Source organism: Protobothrops mucrosquamatus, unplaced genomic scaffold (genome assembly GCF_001527695.2).
Source record: "Protobothrops mucrosquamatus isolate PMUCROS unplaced genomic scaffold, P.Mucros_1.0 scaffold_159, whole genome shotgun sequence".
NCBI lineage: Eukaryota > Metazoa > Chordata > Lepidosauria > Squamata > Viperidae > Protobothrops > Protobothrops mucrosquamatus.
Genome location: NW_015386235.1, coordinates 97,476 through 115,944, shown reverse-complemented (window position 1 = coordinate 115,944; position 18,469 = coordinate 97,476). Strand labels below are relative to the sequence as shown.

Below are 18,469 nucleotides of genomic sequence, written 5' to 3'. Positions count from 1 at the left end.
TAGAATAGCTTGACTCCCTCTTCTTTGTGGCAGCCCCTGAGATATTGGAACACTGCTATCATGTCCCCCCCCGTCCTTCTCTTCGTTAAACTAGACATACCCAATTCCAGCAACCGTTCCTTATATGTTTTAGCCTCCAGTCCCCTAATCATCTTTGTTGCTCTTCTCTGTACTCTTTCTAGAGTCTCAACATCTTTTTTACATCGTGGTTTTGGTTTCCTCTTTGGACTACCTCAGAGGACTGACACATCATTTCAAGTAGCCTTACTTATAGTATTAGCAAATTATAGATCAGAAATATTTCATAATAAAACACAATCAGAAAATTATAGATCAGAAATATTTCATAATAAAACAATCTACTAATTTTTTAAAACACATTTGCTATCAATCGATGCCTTTCAAAACATTGTCATTAAAATGTTTTGTATGCAAATGTTATTGTTAGCACATGTATATATCTCATTGCATTATTTTAAAATTCAGCACAATTTACAACACAATAATGAAAATGCAGAAACATAAATAAATTAAAACCATAAAAGAGCATTCATTACAAAGGTTGATGGCAGAAAGAGATTAGAAGTAAAAGAGAACTATAGCAAGCAATATTTGCAGAGGGAAGGAGTGATGAAGAGACAATCCTCAATAGGTGGCTGAAATATATAGCAGTAGGTGCCTCATGAATGTATCTACTGATTTGCTTTATATTCTGCTTTTTGTTCAGGGTGAAGTATACAATATTCCTCCTAATTTTCCCCACAGGCGCTGCCACAAAGAAGGCTTGCTGGTCAGGACCCACAAAATGGCTTCCAATTCTTCAAGACATCTCCAAGGAGTTTGAACTATCAGTAATGGCAATGGTCTGTCAGATACCCTCTCAAGGTGTTCTAGTTCAGTGGCCAACTGGCAACCTAGTCAATAGGGTTCTAATACATGTACAGTCTTTGCTCAGTATCCTTGCTGCTGATTCCTGATGATCATTCCAGCAAGTTCATATTGATGTTAATATACCATGGAGAACAAAACAATGGTTTGTGGCTAGACTAAAGTATGCTAACTAACCCTAGTACTCTCCCTTCACATGTCAAAGAAACCAGAGAAGTTCAAGCAGGATCAACAGAGCTATATTCCCTTTGTCAGATTATAAAATAGTGAAAGTATTGCTTATTCTGGATTCTCAAACCAGGCCTGAACTCAAGACAGAAAAACCACACATGAATCCATGGAGGTGTCTACAGGAATGAGTTTGCTTTCTTAAGGTTGGCAGTATCATTCCAACATGGAAGTATCCATGGACATCTATGATTTGCTCTATCAACTCTTTACAGTTCACCTACATAATCAAAGGGAGCTAAAAATCCAGAGAATATGTGGAAAACCCGACAGCTAGAAGCATTTTGTCCATAAATCCTAGACTCTGCTGTATGGACCTTTGAGAATGTAACAAAAGCCACAAAGCAGATATGATTATATGCATTAATTCATGTTTAATCAGCTCCATAGCAAATTTACACTAGTTGTATTCTTGCCACCTTCCAGTCTAATTCATTATTGAGAGGTCCCCAGAAATCCAAGCAGCTCAGATTCCACAGTAATGGAGAAACATTTGAGGGTGACTGTACAAAGATACATAGATATTTCCTATTCCTAACGTGAATAAGGGTCTTGAAAGAAGCATTGGCTTTGTTTTCTGAAAATTTTCCCAAATTTTTACAAACCCATCAAATTCCTTAGGTTTTGATAGGAGACAACCTTAAGTGATCAATAGGTGATAGAAAAGCAATGGTGATCTGGGAGAAACTTTTCCAGTCTTTGGCCATGAGAACTATAATTCCCCTTCCAAAGTAACCCCTTCATGACTTGAGGCAAAACTAAATCAGAGGTATGCTTCTATTACTGAATCTGATGACAAGTCAAGGTAGATTCATGACTGCCATACTATATGCCTCCCTAAGGTAGCCTCAGCATGAATGCTGAAGTCCACCAGGATCAATCCCAGGATTGTTCTGGGACCAACAGCACACCTGAAAAAAGTTTCAGCAAATTTGGTCAGAGAAATGGTCGGGCAGCAGGATAGGCCCACTGACTTGCTGTTCGAGCATTAAGTAAAGTCTTCATGTCTTGATCCTTCAGATTTCTGATGAGCAAGGTGGAATTCCTATTGACCAGAGCAGTTGTACCATCAGTTCAAGTTGGTGCTGTGTACTGCAAAACCAGATGGTCAATGCTAGTTTTTAAGAAATTTTAAAGGACAAGCTATTTACATATTATTCTAATACCTCTTCCTTGGGCTCTTCCTCCTCAGTTTCTGTAGACACAGATGGTAACTTAGGTTTATGCCATGATATCTGAAGTCGTCGGTCTTTAAACTTTAATCCTTGATTGGCAGCCTAAGGTGGAATATTTAAGAAAAAAGAACAAAACAATATTTTATATACTAGGATAAATCAGTGGCTATACAGCATGTCAGAAAGATCTCCATTAACTCTAGTGATTGATCAGAACTCTGCACTGCTTAATAATCACTTTTCATATCTGCAAATCTAAGTTATTTTCTGATAATTTAAGTTAAATATTAATAACTGGCTGAATTATAATCTATTATCAGTTTAAACACAGTGACAGGGTTTAAACATTTAATGCCTGAAAATAGTTCATTTGAAGCTAGTATGTATTTGCGGATACTTTTAATTACAGAGTATGTTTGCTTTAAAAAACTGGATATGGAGTAGTAGAACATTCTTTAAAAATTGAAAGCATATTACATACGTTTTCAGCTTCAGAGCGGGATTTAAATGTCAAAACAACACTTAAAGGAGATTCTTCCTCTTGAAGACCTTCAATATCTCCAAATTGCTGAAACACAAAAGACTGAGATTTACTTTCTTTCATTGCTAAAAAAAACTGATGACCAATGAATTATTAATTATTAAAGTATACATAGGCAATCTGGTGCCTTCTAAATGTTTTGGACCTTAATTCCTAATCACTGGTTCAACTTAACATGGTCAATGGGAGATGTAGACCAAGACATTTAGAAAACACTTGGCTTTGCTACAAGAATTCCAGAAAGGCCTCTGATCTTTCTCAATAACATTCATGTTCTGGGACAACAATCTTATTTCTTAGCATTTTAGGAACCACATTAGTCCCCAAATATATAGGAAAAGTATACAAATTGCTCATAAACTTATGCCAGATGACAGCATGAGAAGTCTGGGCTTTTCAAAAACATCATAATTTTGGTTACAAATCTGATCCTATGTGTATTTTATTTTAAAAGAATTTCTGTGATGTTTAATGAAGCACATTCTTCATCAGGTATACATAAGGTTTTAGTCAGTGTTTCTAAATTGTAGACTCTTTGAAACGCAAATTAGCAAATCAATACTTATTTATATAATTGACATATTTATTTTACATTTAGAAATGCCTTTTAACTATGTTCTTGTTTTAGATAAACTTCAAGTATAATTATATTAGCAGTGAAAGAGAAAGTGATGGTTCAGGCAGCCAGAAAATTTGCTATTTGTTTGTAGCTCATGAAAATCATGAAAATCACTAAATTATCTGTAAAGAAAGGGCCAACTCAGTGGCAATTGGTTGGAATTAACCTCCAGCATCAAAGCAAATTGATGTTGATTGTAAGGCACATTCACTTGAGTGTAAAGCCAGTGAAAATTAGATTAATTCCATAACTAACAAACATTGACAAGATTGTCCAATTACAGTTCCATTAAAGGATATTAAAAATATACTGGACAGTATGTGATTTCAGCACTCAGAAATCTTTAAAAAAGAATGCTAAAGAAATATAGAGGATAATGTGTAGAACAGCTACCTTCTCTAAGAGTTATCCAAATGTTTGTAGCATGTGATGCAATTTCATTGCAGCTAGATGGCTGAACAGATTAAGTACTAAAACAATGACTGCAGCTGTAAAAATGAAGCCAGTTCACTTTTAGGACACTCATGCCTTTATATTATTCTAGAACACTGCACAGACATGGAAGTATACTTAGTTTTAGTTACAAATTGCTAACTTACTGCGAAATGTTGCAACACTTCATCTTTCTCTTCTTCCACAAAGCCACCAATCGTTAGTGCTTTGGGGCGGTGGTCCACTACCATGTGATTCACAATACCCCTTCCTCTCCCTCCACGACCTCGTCCTCTTCCTCTAGTTTGAGCTGACACTGCTTTCCCCCGACCAACAGGTAAGATACCTAAACGAGCCGCCTGGGCAAAAGGAATATACGTCAATTCTTTGTGGATACTGTGTATACCTAACACCAGAATCAACATGGCAGTCTCCTCTACAAACTTACCTCCACCTGTAATTGGCTAAGTTTTTTTCTCAGTTCAGTTGTATCTTCCCCAGAAGACAATCTTTTATGTAAGTCCAATTCTGCATCTAAGAGTTCTTTTTGTGCCTTTGAAAGGAGAGAAGATGTAGCAGAGAATTCATTTATTTTCTTCTAAATCTTTACATATTATCCCTTAGGTTTCAATTTCCCAATATTCTAGGGAAAACATAATGGTAAGTTATATCTTTGGGGGTTTGGGGAGAATCCAAAATGTGGGATAGCAAAAGCTAAATAAATAATTCTATGTTAAGAGATATAACCAAAAGAATGGTTATAATACTGATAGCTAGGGCAAACAATTCTGATTCAGACCACATAAAATGCCTTGGGCAATCGGTGGTCTTAGAAAAAAAAATCTGAAGATTCCAGCTTTGACTGAACAATGAGAAGAAATATGAAAGATGTATAACAAAATTAAAACATTGAAAGAAGTAGCAAACTTTTATAAATGCCGAAATTCATGTAATAGTTTGTATGCAAAGGCTACTTCTTAGCCCATAGGCATTGAATCAACAGCAGATTTTAAAACATAAAGATTTTAAAACAATTGTATAACTTACTTCAGTTTTAGACTTTAGCTTTGATGTAGAAACAACGGATGAGGTTTTTAATTCATCTTTCAACTGTGAAATTTTTCCTGTTAGCTCTTTCAGAGTCTTCATAATCTCTGCTCTTTCCTCTGGTTTCGTGGTTTTATTCTTTTCCAATTTTGATATTAGCATCTATAAAAGTCAAAATAAAAATACCATGCTATTCTGAAAGGGCTTTGCACACAATCCATGTTTACAAGTTATGTACAGAACAAAAACTTGGAAGTTAATTAAGATCCAATATGCAGGAGATTGAAATAGAATTAGGCACTTGGGCAGACCATAATCCTTTAAGAATGACGTGGAAAGGAATAAAAAACAACAACCCTAAGATGGACCTTGAACCAATCCATATTAAAGAGAAAGAATGTATAGAATTAGCAACAAAAGAAATGGAAATTTTAAAAAAGAAAATAAAAAAGAAGATACAACATTACAAAATGTATGGGATACAGCCAAAGCATACTTTAGAAGTATAGCTATAACATACAGTAGTGGCCAAAATTGTGGAAACCTTTTGGGAAAAGTGTACAGTAGAAATGCCACCTTTGGTTAAGTTTCCACCAATTTTTCTTCTAATTTCTTTATAACTGTAGCCTTGTTCACTTAATAATACTATTTTACATCGCTTTCTGGCAACCAGTCAACTCTTTGCACCATTACTTTAATTTTATTACGTTTTACAAGCTCACTAAATGAAACTTGAAAGAACACAAAAAAACCCCAACCAACTTGATAGTGATCACATAACACACTGACAAATGTCCTCCTCTCAGCTTCAATACATGACATCAATAACTGAACCCTACTGTGATCAGATTGGCTCATTGCCAAAACAAGATGACACCTGATTGGTTCTCTAAACACTCATGCTCATTGGCTACAATCAGATAAAGGAAAGCTACCTGATATCAACCTAAGCAAGTTGTGCTTCCTTTTTCTGGTACTACTCCAAAAAAAGTAGTGTTATTAGCCATCAAACCTCAAAAATACACTTTTCCCAAAAGGTTTCCACAATTTTGGCCATTAATGTACATGGCGAAAAAAAAACAAAGAAAAAAGACAACAACATATACTGTTAAGGGAAGAATTTAGAAAACTAGAATTAGAATTACAAATAAATCGACAAAAGAAAATACTGAAAAGACAAATGGAAATAATAAAACATAAATTAAATAGAATCAGAAAAATTGGCACAGCAAATTAAAAGAGCAAGACAAAACTTTTTTTAAAAATGCAAATAAAACAGTAAGTTGGCTAGCTTACAAACTTAAAAAACAGAAGGAGAAAAAATTAATAAACAACTTAGTAGATGAAAAAGGCTGTTTACAATTTAGAAATGAAGAAATAAAAAGATAATTAAAGAAACTGTATGATATAGAAGAAATTTCCTGGGAGAAAGTGATTCAATATATGGGAAAAAAATTAACAAAAAATTCAGAAAACTTTAAAACTATGTTAAATGAGAAAATAACAATGATGGAACTGACGGAGGCTATAAGACGATAAAAAAACAAAAAAAACACCCAGATGGGCTCCCGGCAGAGTTGTACAAATGTCTACAAGATACATTAAGTGTTCCATTGAAAGATGTGTATCTACTTTTATTAGAGGCTAAACTCCCAAACACATGGAAAGAAGCAAATATTACTTTCATACCAAGAGAGGACTCAGACCTGACACAGATAAAAAATTACAGACCGATTTCATTACTAAATGTGGATTATAAAATCTTTACTTCAACAATAGCGGAGAGACTGAAAAGATTTCTAACGGAATTTATACATCCAGATCAAAATGGATTTCTACCAAAGAGACAAATAAAAAAATAATTTAAGAGTTATAATGGACATATTGGAATATTATGAAATGCATCCAGGGAAACAATTGGCATTAGTATTTCTAGATGCTCAAAAGGCATTTGATAATGTTTCCTGGCAATTTATGACTCAACAACTAAAAACAATGGACTTTGGACAAAATTTTATAAATATGATTACAACAATATATCACAAACAAACAGCAAAAGTGATTGTAAATGGAGATTATACAGAGAATTTCAACATAAGAAAAGGCACAAGACAAGATGTCCACTATCTCCATTGTTATTTATTTTAACTTTGGAAGTTCTAAATAGAAATATTAGACAAGACCCAGAAATTAAAGGACTAGAAATAAAAGGTGAAACTTTTAAATTGCAAGTATTTGCAGATGACTTGGTTTTCATCCTAGAGGAACTTTTAGAGATGATTCCTAAATTATTGGAAAAGATAGAACAGTTTGGAGAGATAGGAGGACTGAAGATAAACAGAGAAAAAACTAAAATGATAGTTAAAAATCTTACAGATAAACAACAACAAAAAAACCACAAATATCAGAAAAAATAGAATTACAAATAGTCAAAAAGGTTAGATGTTTGGGAATATACCTGACAGCAAGATAAAGGAAGATAACTATATAAAACTACTGAATCAAATAAAACTTGACTTGGAAAAATGGAAAAACTTGCAACTGTCGATGTTAGGAAGAATTGCTACGGTGAAAATGAATATATTACCAAAAATATTGTTTCTATTTCAAACGATATCTACAAAACTGGAGAAAAAAAAATCTTTGAAGACTTAAATTCTCTAATTTTAAAATTTGTTTGGCAAGGAAAGAAAGCTAGAATTAAATTGAAAATGTTACAAGAAACTGAGGAAAATGGAGATTTTGGCTTGCCAGAGTGGGTTTTATATTATCAAGCATCAGTGCTAATATGGGTAGAAGAATGAATAATTCTTAGAAACAAAAGGTTGTTGTATTTGGAGTGACATGACTTACAACTTGGTTGGCACGCTTTCTTATGGTATGGGAAAAATAAAATTCATAGATATTTTCAAAACCACTATATTAGAAATGCATTATTACAAATATGGGAAAATAAAATGTAAAATATATTTGAAAATTCCAGGATGGCTTTCAACAATGGAAGCATTTGTACATCCAAATTTAGTCAGTCTTGAGAAAATATGGACATATAAAGATATTCTAAACTCGAAGAGAAATTAAAATATAAACAAGAGATGGAAAATCAGGGTATTGATCTATCATGGTGGGCATATTTACAAATGCAACTGAGATATGACCAAGATGTTAAACTCTAGGGATTTTATAAAGAGCAGACCTTGTTTGATCAGATATTATTAATCTTGGATGAGAAACTAATTAAGAAAATATATAACTTTTTATTGAATTTGAAAGTGGAAAATGAACAAGTAAAAGAAACAATGATAACATGGGCAAAATTTTTTGGATACAATATAGATCTAGAGAAATGGCAAAACTTATGGGGAAGAAATTATAAATTGACAATGTCAACTTCTTACAAAGAAAACTTATATAAAATGTTTTATAGATGGCACTAGCCACAAGCAAGACTAGCAAAAATGTTTAAAAATATGTAAGATAGATGTTGGAAATGTAATCACAAGTCAGATACTTATTATCATGTATGGTGGACATGTATTAAAGCTAAGAGATATTGGACAAAAATACATAGTTGGCTAGAAAAGATGTTGGGAAAACATGTAGATTTTAAACCTGAACTTTTTAAATTAGGTATAATGCTAGAAAAGCTTGATACACAAAGTATATACTTGATTTTGCATGTGATAACAGCAGCAAGAATCATATTTGCACAACATTGGAAAAATGAAGAAACAGTATATACAAACTTGGGACTTATTTTATCAATGGCTGGAGAAAAGAATAAGGGATTAGGAATTCAATTTGTATTAGTGAATGATATACTCAGAAAACACATTTGTTGAATAAATACTACTGAATTGTATTAAAAAATCAATAAAAACTTTAAAAAAAACCTTGGAAGTTAAGCAATTTAATCGTACCTTTTGACATTCTATTTGTTTCTCCAACATTTCCTGCTGTTTCTTTCTCATGTCTTGTTGCAATTTCATTGTCTCCTATCAAGAAAAATGGTTTACCTTAATTACTATATAGTAAAGAAATGTAAATCATGATTTTAGATGATCCAAAGCAATATCATTTGGATTATGCTATTTTCTTCTGCAGCATTATAATTCCATGGAAAACAGTAATTATTTTTCATCACTTCTAGTCTATGGGTTTGGCTTCAGATAATTCAAATCCAGATTGGGATTCATGCCTTGTGGAAAGCTGCTACTATTGCCCTTCATTATACATACCAATAAAGAATATCTATAAATGGCTTCAGGTTTATATTCAAATCACACTGTAGTAAGCTCAATGTGGCAAACAGTGGTTTAGTTGTCCCTCACTTTCCTACAACTGCAATCCTTCTACACTGAATCAATGTGGTATCTTTTTTTTTTTTTTACTCTACTAAGATTGAAACCCAAGCTGCTGAGAAGAAGGAACTGTAGTAGACTTTACAATGTTTGGATAAGAGAAAATTCAAGATAATGAGCATGACTATAAAACCAGAGATTATATTCAGTCATAATTCTCCCAACCAAAGAGTAAACCTGAAAGAATGATCTGAATTTTTCAAGAAATAATTCTTCATGTAGTTGATGCAAATCCTATTTTATTCAGAGATTACAGCTATTAAATACATTGCAATGATATGTGTTTACCTGTTTCTTTTTAAGAACTTCTTGGACATCATGAGATTTATTTCCTGTAGCAGACTTATTTCCTGTCTTCAAATTGGAGGAACTGTAAACCATCTTTGTATGTGTTGTTGAAGAAGGAAACAACTGAAAGCAGCAATTTATAATAACACATTAATGGTGCCATTAAACTTTGTGCAACTATTTATTTATGGTAATAATTTTAAAAGATCAAATCAAACATTCTCAGATGGTATTTTGCCAATTATGTAAGGGTAAAATTTAAATTATCTATTGGTGCCACTACAATACCAGTGCTGACAATTGCAAACTTACATTGCATATCCAAATTTGACCAAAAGTAATAGTTAAAAAAAAAAAAAGCTAAAGTTTTTAAGAAACAGAAGATAAACTTGTGGTTATAGTAAAACTATTCATTCTAATTTAGGTAAGCTATTCCTCCATTTAGAGATGGTATGAATTACCAGAACATCCTAAAATTTAATAATTGTAAACAAATATACTATACAAATCTTTTTCGACCTAGCGTTTTCCTGCAAGTGCAGAGTCCATTTTTTCAAATTAACCAATGCCATTTCATGTGATCAAATGCAGCAAGTGGGTGCAACCAGATAACTTTCATGTCCGCATTATGTTCTGCCATCTTTGCTTTGGTTTTCTACACAGACATTTCCCATCAATGTTAAAGTTATTTTAAAGTTGTGAACAGTGCAGGTGACAATATGGGTGTTGCTTGTAGAATGTGGCACAAACACTGTAGGCAGTTTCCCCTCATTTTCTATTATTGGTGCAATGTTCATCTGCTGCCGGGCTTATCATTGCTGCTGTGGTGAAAAAGGGAAATGCCTAATGACCAATGGAGCATGGACTCAGCACTATACAGCACTACTGGAGGACCATCAATTTACATACTATCGATTTTAGGTGAATTGGCCTAAGACAGACATGTCAAACACAAGGCCCGGGGGCCGGATGCGGCCCACGAAGTGGTTTCATGTGGCCCGTGAAGCCATCCTGGAAACAGTGAGGGAACGGCCCCTGCTGCCTTGGCCCTGGCCCAGGCTGGCTGGGAGCCAATGTACAATTTTGTGGTGGCCATCTAAGCTGAAATGCATTCAGTCTTAGCTCCACAAGGCCGTCTGGAACCAGCGAGGAAACAGCCCCTGCCGTGTCGGCCCCACCCCCTGGGTGCATGCTGGGGAGGTGTCACCCTTTATTAGGAATGAAGAAATGCACCATCGCCTGGAAGTGGCCAGCAAATGGCCCTCGCCTACTTCACATATCTGACTTGATGGGCTCTGCCCTGGTCCCACCCCTTTCTGCCAGAGACCCTCAGATCTGTCCTATTCCTGCCCAGGACCCCACAGGCACCCTTGATGCGAATGATGTAGAGCTGGCTATGCCCACACAGTAGGCCACACCCACTCCATCCACGCCCACCCAGTAGGCCGCCCTCACCCGGCCCCCCGAGGGCAACCGCAATGCTGATGTGGCCCTCAATGAAATTGAGTTTGACACCCCTGGCCTAAGACTATTGCAAAGCACTGCAGTGATCTTCCTCGGCAGCCACGTTGCACTCACCCTCACATACTCTACCTCATTAATGCCACTGTCACTAAGTAATGTAAGGCATTTTGTTACTAGGTCTTTGCTGCTGACCTGGATAGTGGAGGTGCTCTAGATATTTGGTCATCCTTATACTGAGATGCAAACCGAATTGGTTAAGATGATCATTCCCTATTTGGACACAGTGCTGCAGTTCTCTTTCCTAGCAGTAGATGTGAGCAGGACGTTGTCAACATACAGCAAGGCCCAGGGGCACTGTGCTGTAGGTTTTGCATGAATGTATCCACGACGAGAATGAACATCAATGGCAATAATGCTTAGCATTGGTGCACATCAACATTCACAGGAAAGCTGTCAGAAAGGCTGGCAGTGAATGATACTTGGCTGCTGCTGTTAAAATAAAGCTGAGGCAGAACATGGTCAAAAGCTTTTCTAAGCCAAGGAAAGCTAGGTGTAATGGTTTCTTCTTTTCTCTATGCTGAAGAATGCAAGCTGTACAAATAGTGTTGGTGGTGCTCAAACCTTTGATAAAACTACAGTGGTTAATACCGATTTCAATGATGTCATGGAGGGGCTGGTTGAGGATCTGCTCAAAAATTTTCATTATGTGTAAGAGGAAGTGGATTGGTTGGTAGTTGGAGCAGTCTGCTGGCTCATCTTTGTTCTTGAAGAGGGTAACTATGTGGCCCAGTCACCATACATATGGCTAGAGTCCAAAATGGCACTGAAAAAGTTTGTCAGTCAGTCAATTGCTGTGCTGAAAGGTTCTAAATTCCAGACGTCCGATGATGACAGATAGTCTGGGCCAGGGGCTTTCAAATTCTTCATGTTGCTGACAGCTTTGGCAATCTCTTAAGATGTAACGTGCAACGCTAACATTAAACAAGCCATCAGAAGTCGGTGGGTGTGGAAATTCAATGCTAGAGATTTCATTCAAAGTGCTGCTATGAGTGTTCCCAGATTTTGAGTTTATCTTAATGTTGTCACCCACCTTTGTCTTCAAACCATGGGCCGTGTTCAATGTTCATATTACATGCCCTGGCATGCATTTTTGCTAGTCAGTAGATGGGATTTTTTGCTTTCCTTTGTGTCCCTATTAATCCCAACAGGGATTGGCTATGGCTTCTATGATAGTTTTCTTTGCCATTCTTCTTGCAATGACAAGACTTTTGCCAGTTTTCATTGGTCTTCCGCACATACCAGTTCTGTAAATCACCTTCTTTTTCATACTTTCTGCTGCATCTGCTTGTTGGTTCGATGACAACTTAGTCTCATAGTGCCAAGGTATATTCTTGAAAAAATGGTAATGGGCTTGTGGAGAGCAGTACATGTGGCATCAGTTGAGTCTGTGGTGATTGGAGGAAATGTGATGTGATTAACAATGGCCACTTTGTAGTCTTGTAGCTTCCACCACTTGATTTTCTCTGGATTTGTCCTGCTGCTGTCACGCTCTGAATGCTTGCTGATCTTCTTATTGGCAATAAGTCTCTTATGTTGCGGGGCAAGGCAATCTGATGAAATATCTTTTATATCCATAATAGTGGGCAAGTCATATCGTTGCCCAAGGACAAAATTTGGTTGCATTACTATTGCATTGTATAATTATACAATTATACACTGTACATATATACATATTCATTATTCACAAAACGTACATGCATTGTAAGTAATTGTAGATGTTAACATGTCAATTCTTTTACTGTAAGTGTCCACTAAATGGAAAAATGCTTTGTTTTTAACTTGGGGAAAAACAGTCCAATGGATCAAATTCAAAATGCTTTGAGTATTCATTCCATTTCAGCAGATTAAGAATTAAAAAAAAATTCAGATATTTGAATTATAGAGAACAAGAGGAATTTGAAACAAGTTCATGTTCTCTGTTTGTGTCCGACATTAACAAAAGTTGGAAGAGGGATCATCTATCAAACTTTTTTCAGTACAATAGCCACACTGTTTAGGAGGAATCGACAACCAATTGCATTTACTTCACCAAAGCTCAGTGATGACATCAAAATAAATAATAAAAAAAATAATCTTAGACATTCTCTTTTTATTACAAGCTTGAGAGAGGCTTCTTCATCTAGCCCAGTGGTTCTCAACCTTTTTAATGCCGCGACCCCAACCGGTCGTAAGTCGAGGACTAAACCGGTCATAAGTCGAGGACTAAACCAGTTGTAAGTTGAGGACTAAACCGGTCGTAAGTCGAGGACTACCCAACCGGTCGTAAGTCAAGGACTTTCCCTGCCCGGGAGCGCCACGCATGCGTGGTTCCGCCCCCTGCGCCGGCCGAGGCGTAGCTGGCAAGCGGCAGAGACGGAGCAGGCCGACCACCAGCTGGCCCAGCCCAAGGGAGGTAAGGCACCTGCCGGAAAAGGGGGAAAAAATGGCGGACAAAAAAAATGGCAGACAAAAAAAATGGCGGACAGCCTTGCTTGGCGACCCCCGTGAAATGGTCGATCGACCCCAAATGGGGTCCCGACCCACAGGTTGAGAACCACTGATCTAGCCAAAAGACCACACAAGCACGACATGGCAATGTACTGTATTTTGCAAACCACCTTCAAAAGAAAGTTTTGGTATTAGCCAATGTTAAACTGCCAAAGCTCAATATACAAAATCAGTATACAAGTCAATTTTAACTAAAAACAAATACAAAAATGAAACCACAGGATTTAGCACATTTGGACACTAGAAATTATATTGTTCAAGACAGCCCTTTGTTTCAAGCTTGGAACAAAACTCTTGAAACCAAGACGCAACATATAGTAAAAAAAAAAACCTCTCTGAAAGCAGAAAACAATGTGATAACCAACGTAACACAGAAACTATGGAAAAGCAAGCAAAAAACAAAAATTTTGACATAGTTTGGAGAATATATAAATATATTCATAATTTTAATTTGTACAAAATCTTAAAACACCTATATTCTATTTTCCATTAAAACTGTACCAGTAGAGGCAATATATTAGGAAATAAATATTAAAAATAAAAATAAAATTTTCATTTAAAAGATTCTTTAAATCTCTTTCATTATGTCAGTTTTTCAATCAATTGCTCATTCTTTTTAAAACATTACTGCTTATAATTAATATATTACATATCTGCATTTGTAGTATTTTGTTCTGAGAGCAGAATGTCTTCCGTATCCATTTCTCTTACCTGAACATCCTCTGTAGTAGCATTGGACTGGCTAAGTAATACATGTTGAGAATCTGGCTGATTTCCACTGGTTGCTCCAAGTCGATGTTTAACTGGAACCTTGTTAAAGACATAGGCACCTGCAGCTAATGGTTTAACCACCTGCATGAATGCACATTAAACAGAAAAATGTTAGCATGTATTCATCTTTTTGAACCGTCATAGATTCCAAAGATCAGAATTTGGGAAGAGCAAAGAACTGAAGTTGTGGTAGAACACTATACCTTTGGCATACTGCTGTGCACTGTTACAGGTGGGGGCTGTGTCAGAACCTGTTGCTGCACATGCAGTTGATGAAGAGGTGATGGTGTCAGTGCCGGCTGCTGCTGCTGTTGCTGCTGCAGCTGTGGTGGATGTGGATGTGGATGTGGCTGTGGCTGCTGCTGCTGTTGCAAGGGCTGCTGCTCACTGCTTTCCCGGTGCCACAATACTCGTATAAACCGATTGTTCAACACTGCCTCTGTGCTAGAAATAGCTTTTCTGGCTTCATCGTTTATTGAATACTGAATTAGAGCAGCTTCAGGATCATTCTTAAAGGCAACCTAAGGAACAAAAATTCAAAATGTTTGTCTGCAAAGTCTAATCGCACGGTAACAAAACGTCTAAGGTATAATTACTAGTTGCAATTTACTTCAGAGCTATCATTTCTGGTAAGATACTTTTACAAAATTCTTTGCAACAGTATTTAAGCACTGGCTGCCCACACTTTCATCCACACGGAAGGACAGGGATTCTACATTGATGCCATTTATATATAATGCCATAAGGTGGCATATTAAGAATGTGCTACTCTTAATTTTTGCAGCACTTAAGTAATATTAAGTGAAGAATGTGCAGTTTTCCTAAACACTAACAAATTAATTTTTCATATATAAGCTGGAAATTAATTTAATTATCTCACCATAGGACATGTTACAGAAAAAAGTACTGATCCATTCTTAACATAAGATTGCCCATTTCATTGCATAATATAGAACAGTGATGGCAAACCTTTTATAGACTGAGTGCCCAAACTGCAACCCAAAACCCACTTATGCATCGTCGAGTGCCAGGTGGGTGTGGCCCATTGGCTGGGCGTGGCTGTGTTGGTACTAAAAAGTTCAATCAATTCCAACTTTGCAAGATCTTTTTTTTTCCCGCGAGAAGTTGAAATTGGCTGATTGAACTTTTTTTTTTTTTTTTGTACATGGCGGCGGAGGCCTAAAGCAAAAAGGTTTTATAAAACCCAGCTAAAGGCCTAGGACTGGGACAATAGCGCGCGTGCCCACAGAGAGGGCTCTGAGTGCCGCCTCTGGCACCCGTGCCATAGGTTCGCCACCACTGATATAGAAGGAATAGTATAACAGACCATCACTGATCAAAGTCTTTCCCCCGGTGTTTGAGAAATGGGAAGCATATCATTTCCTAAGGCACTTTGTTTCCTTATCCTACAGTCTGTTACTGCTGCAAAATTTCTCCATATACTTTCCTCACTCTAATCTCTGTGTAATTTTAAACCAACCAGCTCTTACTGTATACAAATGTACATAAGGAAATGTTTAATTTTACCTGAATGTTGATAATTGTCCCAAATTTGCTGAAATGTTCATTCAACTGAGTAATATTGTTCAGTTCTGGTGGTATTTTACGAACTTCCAATTTAGTATTAGTATACTGGCTCTTCTTCAGGAACCCTGGCTTATTTTGGTTATTAGTTTGTCTGAAGAAAAAAAAAGAAAATAAGGCTTCACGTGTTCTTTTAAAAATTAATTTATGCAAAAGAGCAATCTTTTATTTTTAAAGCCTCTTAATATAAGAATTAAAATAATGCCAAAAGCATTCACGGAGCAATTCTAATACGCTGGTGAGAAAACTGCAGGCAGAGGATTTGCCATGTTCAGAGTCTACATCTAGCAGAATATAGCTGAATTATCCATACCTCTACTTGGCACACTCACTAAAAAACCCTCTTATTTTAAAATGTTTTTATTTATTTGAATGATTTATAAAGCTGCTCATCACATAGCAGTTTGTTATGCTATATTTAAAACCATAAGAGCCAACATAGTGTAATGGTGAAGGTGCTGGCCCGGAAACCAAGAGACAGTGAGTTCTAGTCCTGCTGTAGGCATGAAAGACGGCTGGCGAGACTTGGCCCCAAGACCCCTCACAGGTGATGGTGGTGGTTATTATGGGGCAAATAGGAGAAAGGAGGAATATTACACATTCGCCACCTTTTGTTATTTATAAAAATAATAAAGATGGGATAAAAATGAAATAGACAGCAATATATAACCCAATGTACCCTGGTTTAAACATTAATTTAATTAAGCTAAAATGTTCATAACAATTCCTGATTTTCAGGTCCCATAGTTCTTTAATGTAATATGTCTGATTTTGATTCAATTACGTAATTAATTAGCAACACATGTCCTTACTTTCCAATCCACGGTTTCTTTGGAGATGGCCCTTCCATAGTGTTTGAAATTCTCTTCCTGTTGTCTGGCTCAAGCACCACCCTGGATACGTTACTGCTGTTGCTTGCAATTCCAATTGGAGGCTCGGTCTGTATGATAATATTAGCAGCTAGAAGAAAAGATCAATATACCTGAAGCACATCACTGTTGCCATACATTTCTTCTGTAGGAATTAACACAAATAATGCGAATATAGTATTGAAACTGTTCAGACCCTCCACAACATAATTGGTTTTTTTAAAAAAATGGGCAAAATTGGAAATCTTTCTGCTGTAGATACCATTCTCCCTCTCTGAAATTTAATTCAAGTGAAAATTCAACAATGGAAAATTGCCTAACAATTCCAAGAGACACTGCATATAAGTAACAATAGTAAAATTTGCACGGAATGCCTCTGCAAATAATTATTGCTTGTTCATTTAATTTACTAAAGCAAAGATTGACAAATTGGTCAATTTCTTTTTTTTTCTTTTTGAGTTTATTTTCCTGATCTTACCAACAATCTGTTTCCTGATCAGCTTATGCATTTGGCAATAAGTCTACATAAACATTTATGACCACAAGAGATGTAGTTTATATATCTTTTTCTATGACACGTTGTTCTTCTTTCATTTTATCATTTTCTACTTTTAGAGATGCGAGCTGCTCAGAATCTGGGAGTCAGGTAGCTTCTAAATATCTAATCTATCAGTCAGTCAGTCAATCCCTGTTCTTCCTTCATTTGTCTTTGGTGCTTTTGAATAATTTATTTCATATCCTTGTTTTTGTTTTGAATTACTCCACCAAACTCTAGAGAGTGGATTTCAGCCAACGAACACATTCTAATTTACATGTTTAGGAGCTACAAATTGAATAAATTCATATAAATATATGAATTGAATAAATATGTTATATCTTGTAGAATGTACAAACAGCATTAAAGACAAGGTTAAAGAGAAAAAACACTCTGTACTGCACACCACTTATTCAGTCCATATGTTGGTACCAACATATTTTTGAAATAACTACACGTTTATAATGTTTTCTTAGAATGTTTGGCATAATCCAGGAAACAAGAATCACAAACTTCAATAAAATGTTTTAATGCAAAAATTAGGGATAAAATAAAATAAAATAAAAAAAAACCTTGGGAACTGTGATTGAACCTCTAGTCCTCATTTGTTGAGTTCATTAACATAGACTGAATATTTTAATCTCTCCTTCCCAGACATTTCGCCGTCTGCACTGAGATACCATTTATTTATTTATTTATTTATTTATTTAATTTAATTTATATGCCGCCCTTCTCCCTGCGGGACTCAGGGCGGCGCACAACATATTTAAAACAAAAGCATATATACAATCCCCCCCTATAAAACCGAATTAAACCAAATTTTAAAGTTGTGTCTTCCAAATTCCTAAAAATGAACCCAATATAAAATCCTCCCTAGGTCAGGTCCGCTTGCTGAAAGAGCCATGTCTTGAGGGCGCGACAGAAGGTAAGGAGATCCGGGATCATCCGAATCTCGGGGGGTAGTTCATTCCAGAGGGTAGGGGCACCCACAGAGAAGGCCCTCCCCCTGGGGGTCGCCAGCCGACATTGCTTGGCCGACGGCACCCTGAGGAGACCCACTCTGTGGGAGCGTACCGGTCTGTGGGAGGGAATCTGCGGCAGAAGGCGGTCTCGGAGGTAA

The 18,469-nt window shown here is 36.2% G+C and overlaps 1 protein-coding gene across 1 annotated transcript in view; it reads right to left on the bottom strand.

Moving 5' to 3' along the window:
- Nucleotides 1–18,469, bottom strand: part of RBM27 (RNA binding motif protein 27) — a 39,369-nt gene that overhangs the window by 1,979 nt on the left and 18,921 nt on the right. Inside the window, exons 10-20 of the mRNA XM_029285064.1 lie at nucleotides 16,758–16,905; nucleotides 15,889–16,039; nucleotides 14,565–14,882; nucleotides 14,302–14,442; nucleotides 9,580–9,702; nucleotides 8,851–8,925; nucleotides 4,931–5,092; nucleotides 4,332–4,436; nucleotides 4,051–4,242; nucleotides 2,773–2,859; nucleotides 2,283–2,393 (exon numbers count right to left, since the gene is read on the bottom strand). Coding sequence (XP_029140897.1) covers nucleotides 2,283–2,393; nucleotides 2,773–2,859; nucleotides 4,051–4,242; nucleotides 4,332–4,436; nucleotides 4,931–5,092; nucleotides 8,851–8,925; nucleotides 9,580–9,702; nucleotides 14,302–14,442; nucleotides 14,565–14,882; nucleotides 15,889–16,039; nucleotides 16,758–16,905 — 1,613 coding nt within the window. The remainder of the gene's footprint in view (nucleotides 1–2,282; nucleotides 2,394–2,772; nucleotides 2,860–4,050; nucleotides 4,243–4,331; nucleotides 4,437–4,930; nucleotides 5,093–8,850; nucleotides 8,926–9,579; nucleotides 9,703–14,301; nucleotides 14,443–14,564; nucleotides 14,883–15,888; nucleotides 16,040–16,757; nucleotides 16,906–18,469) is intronic.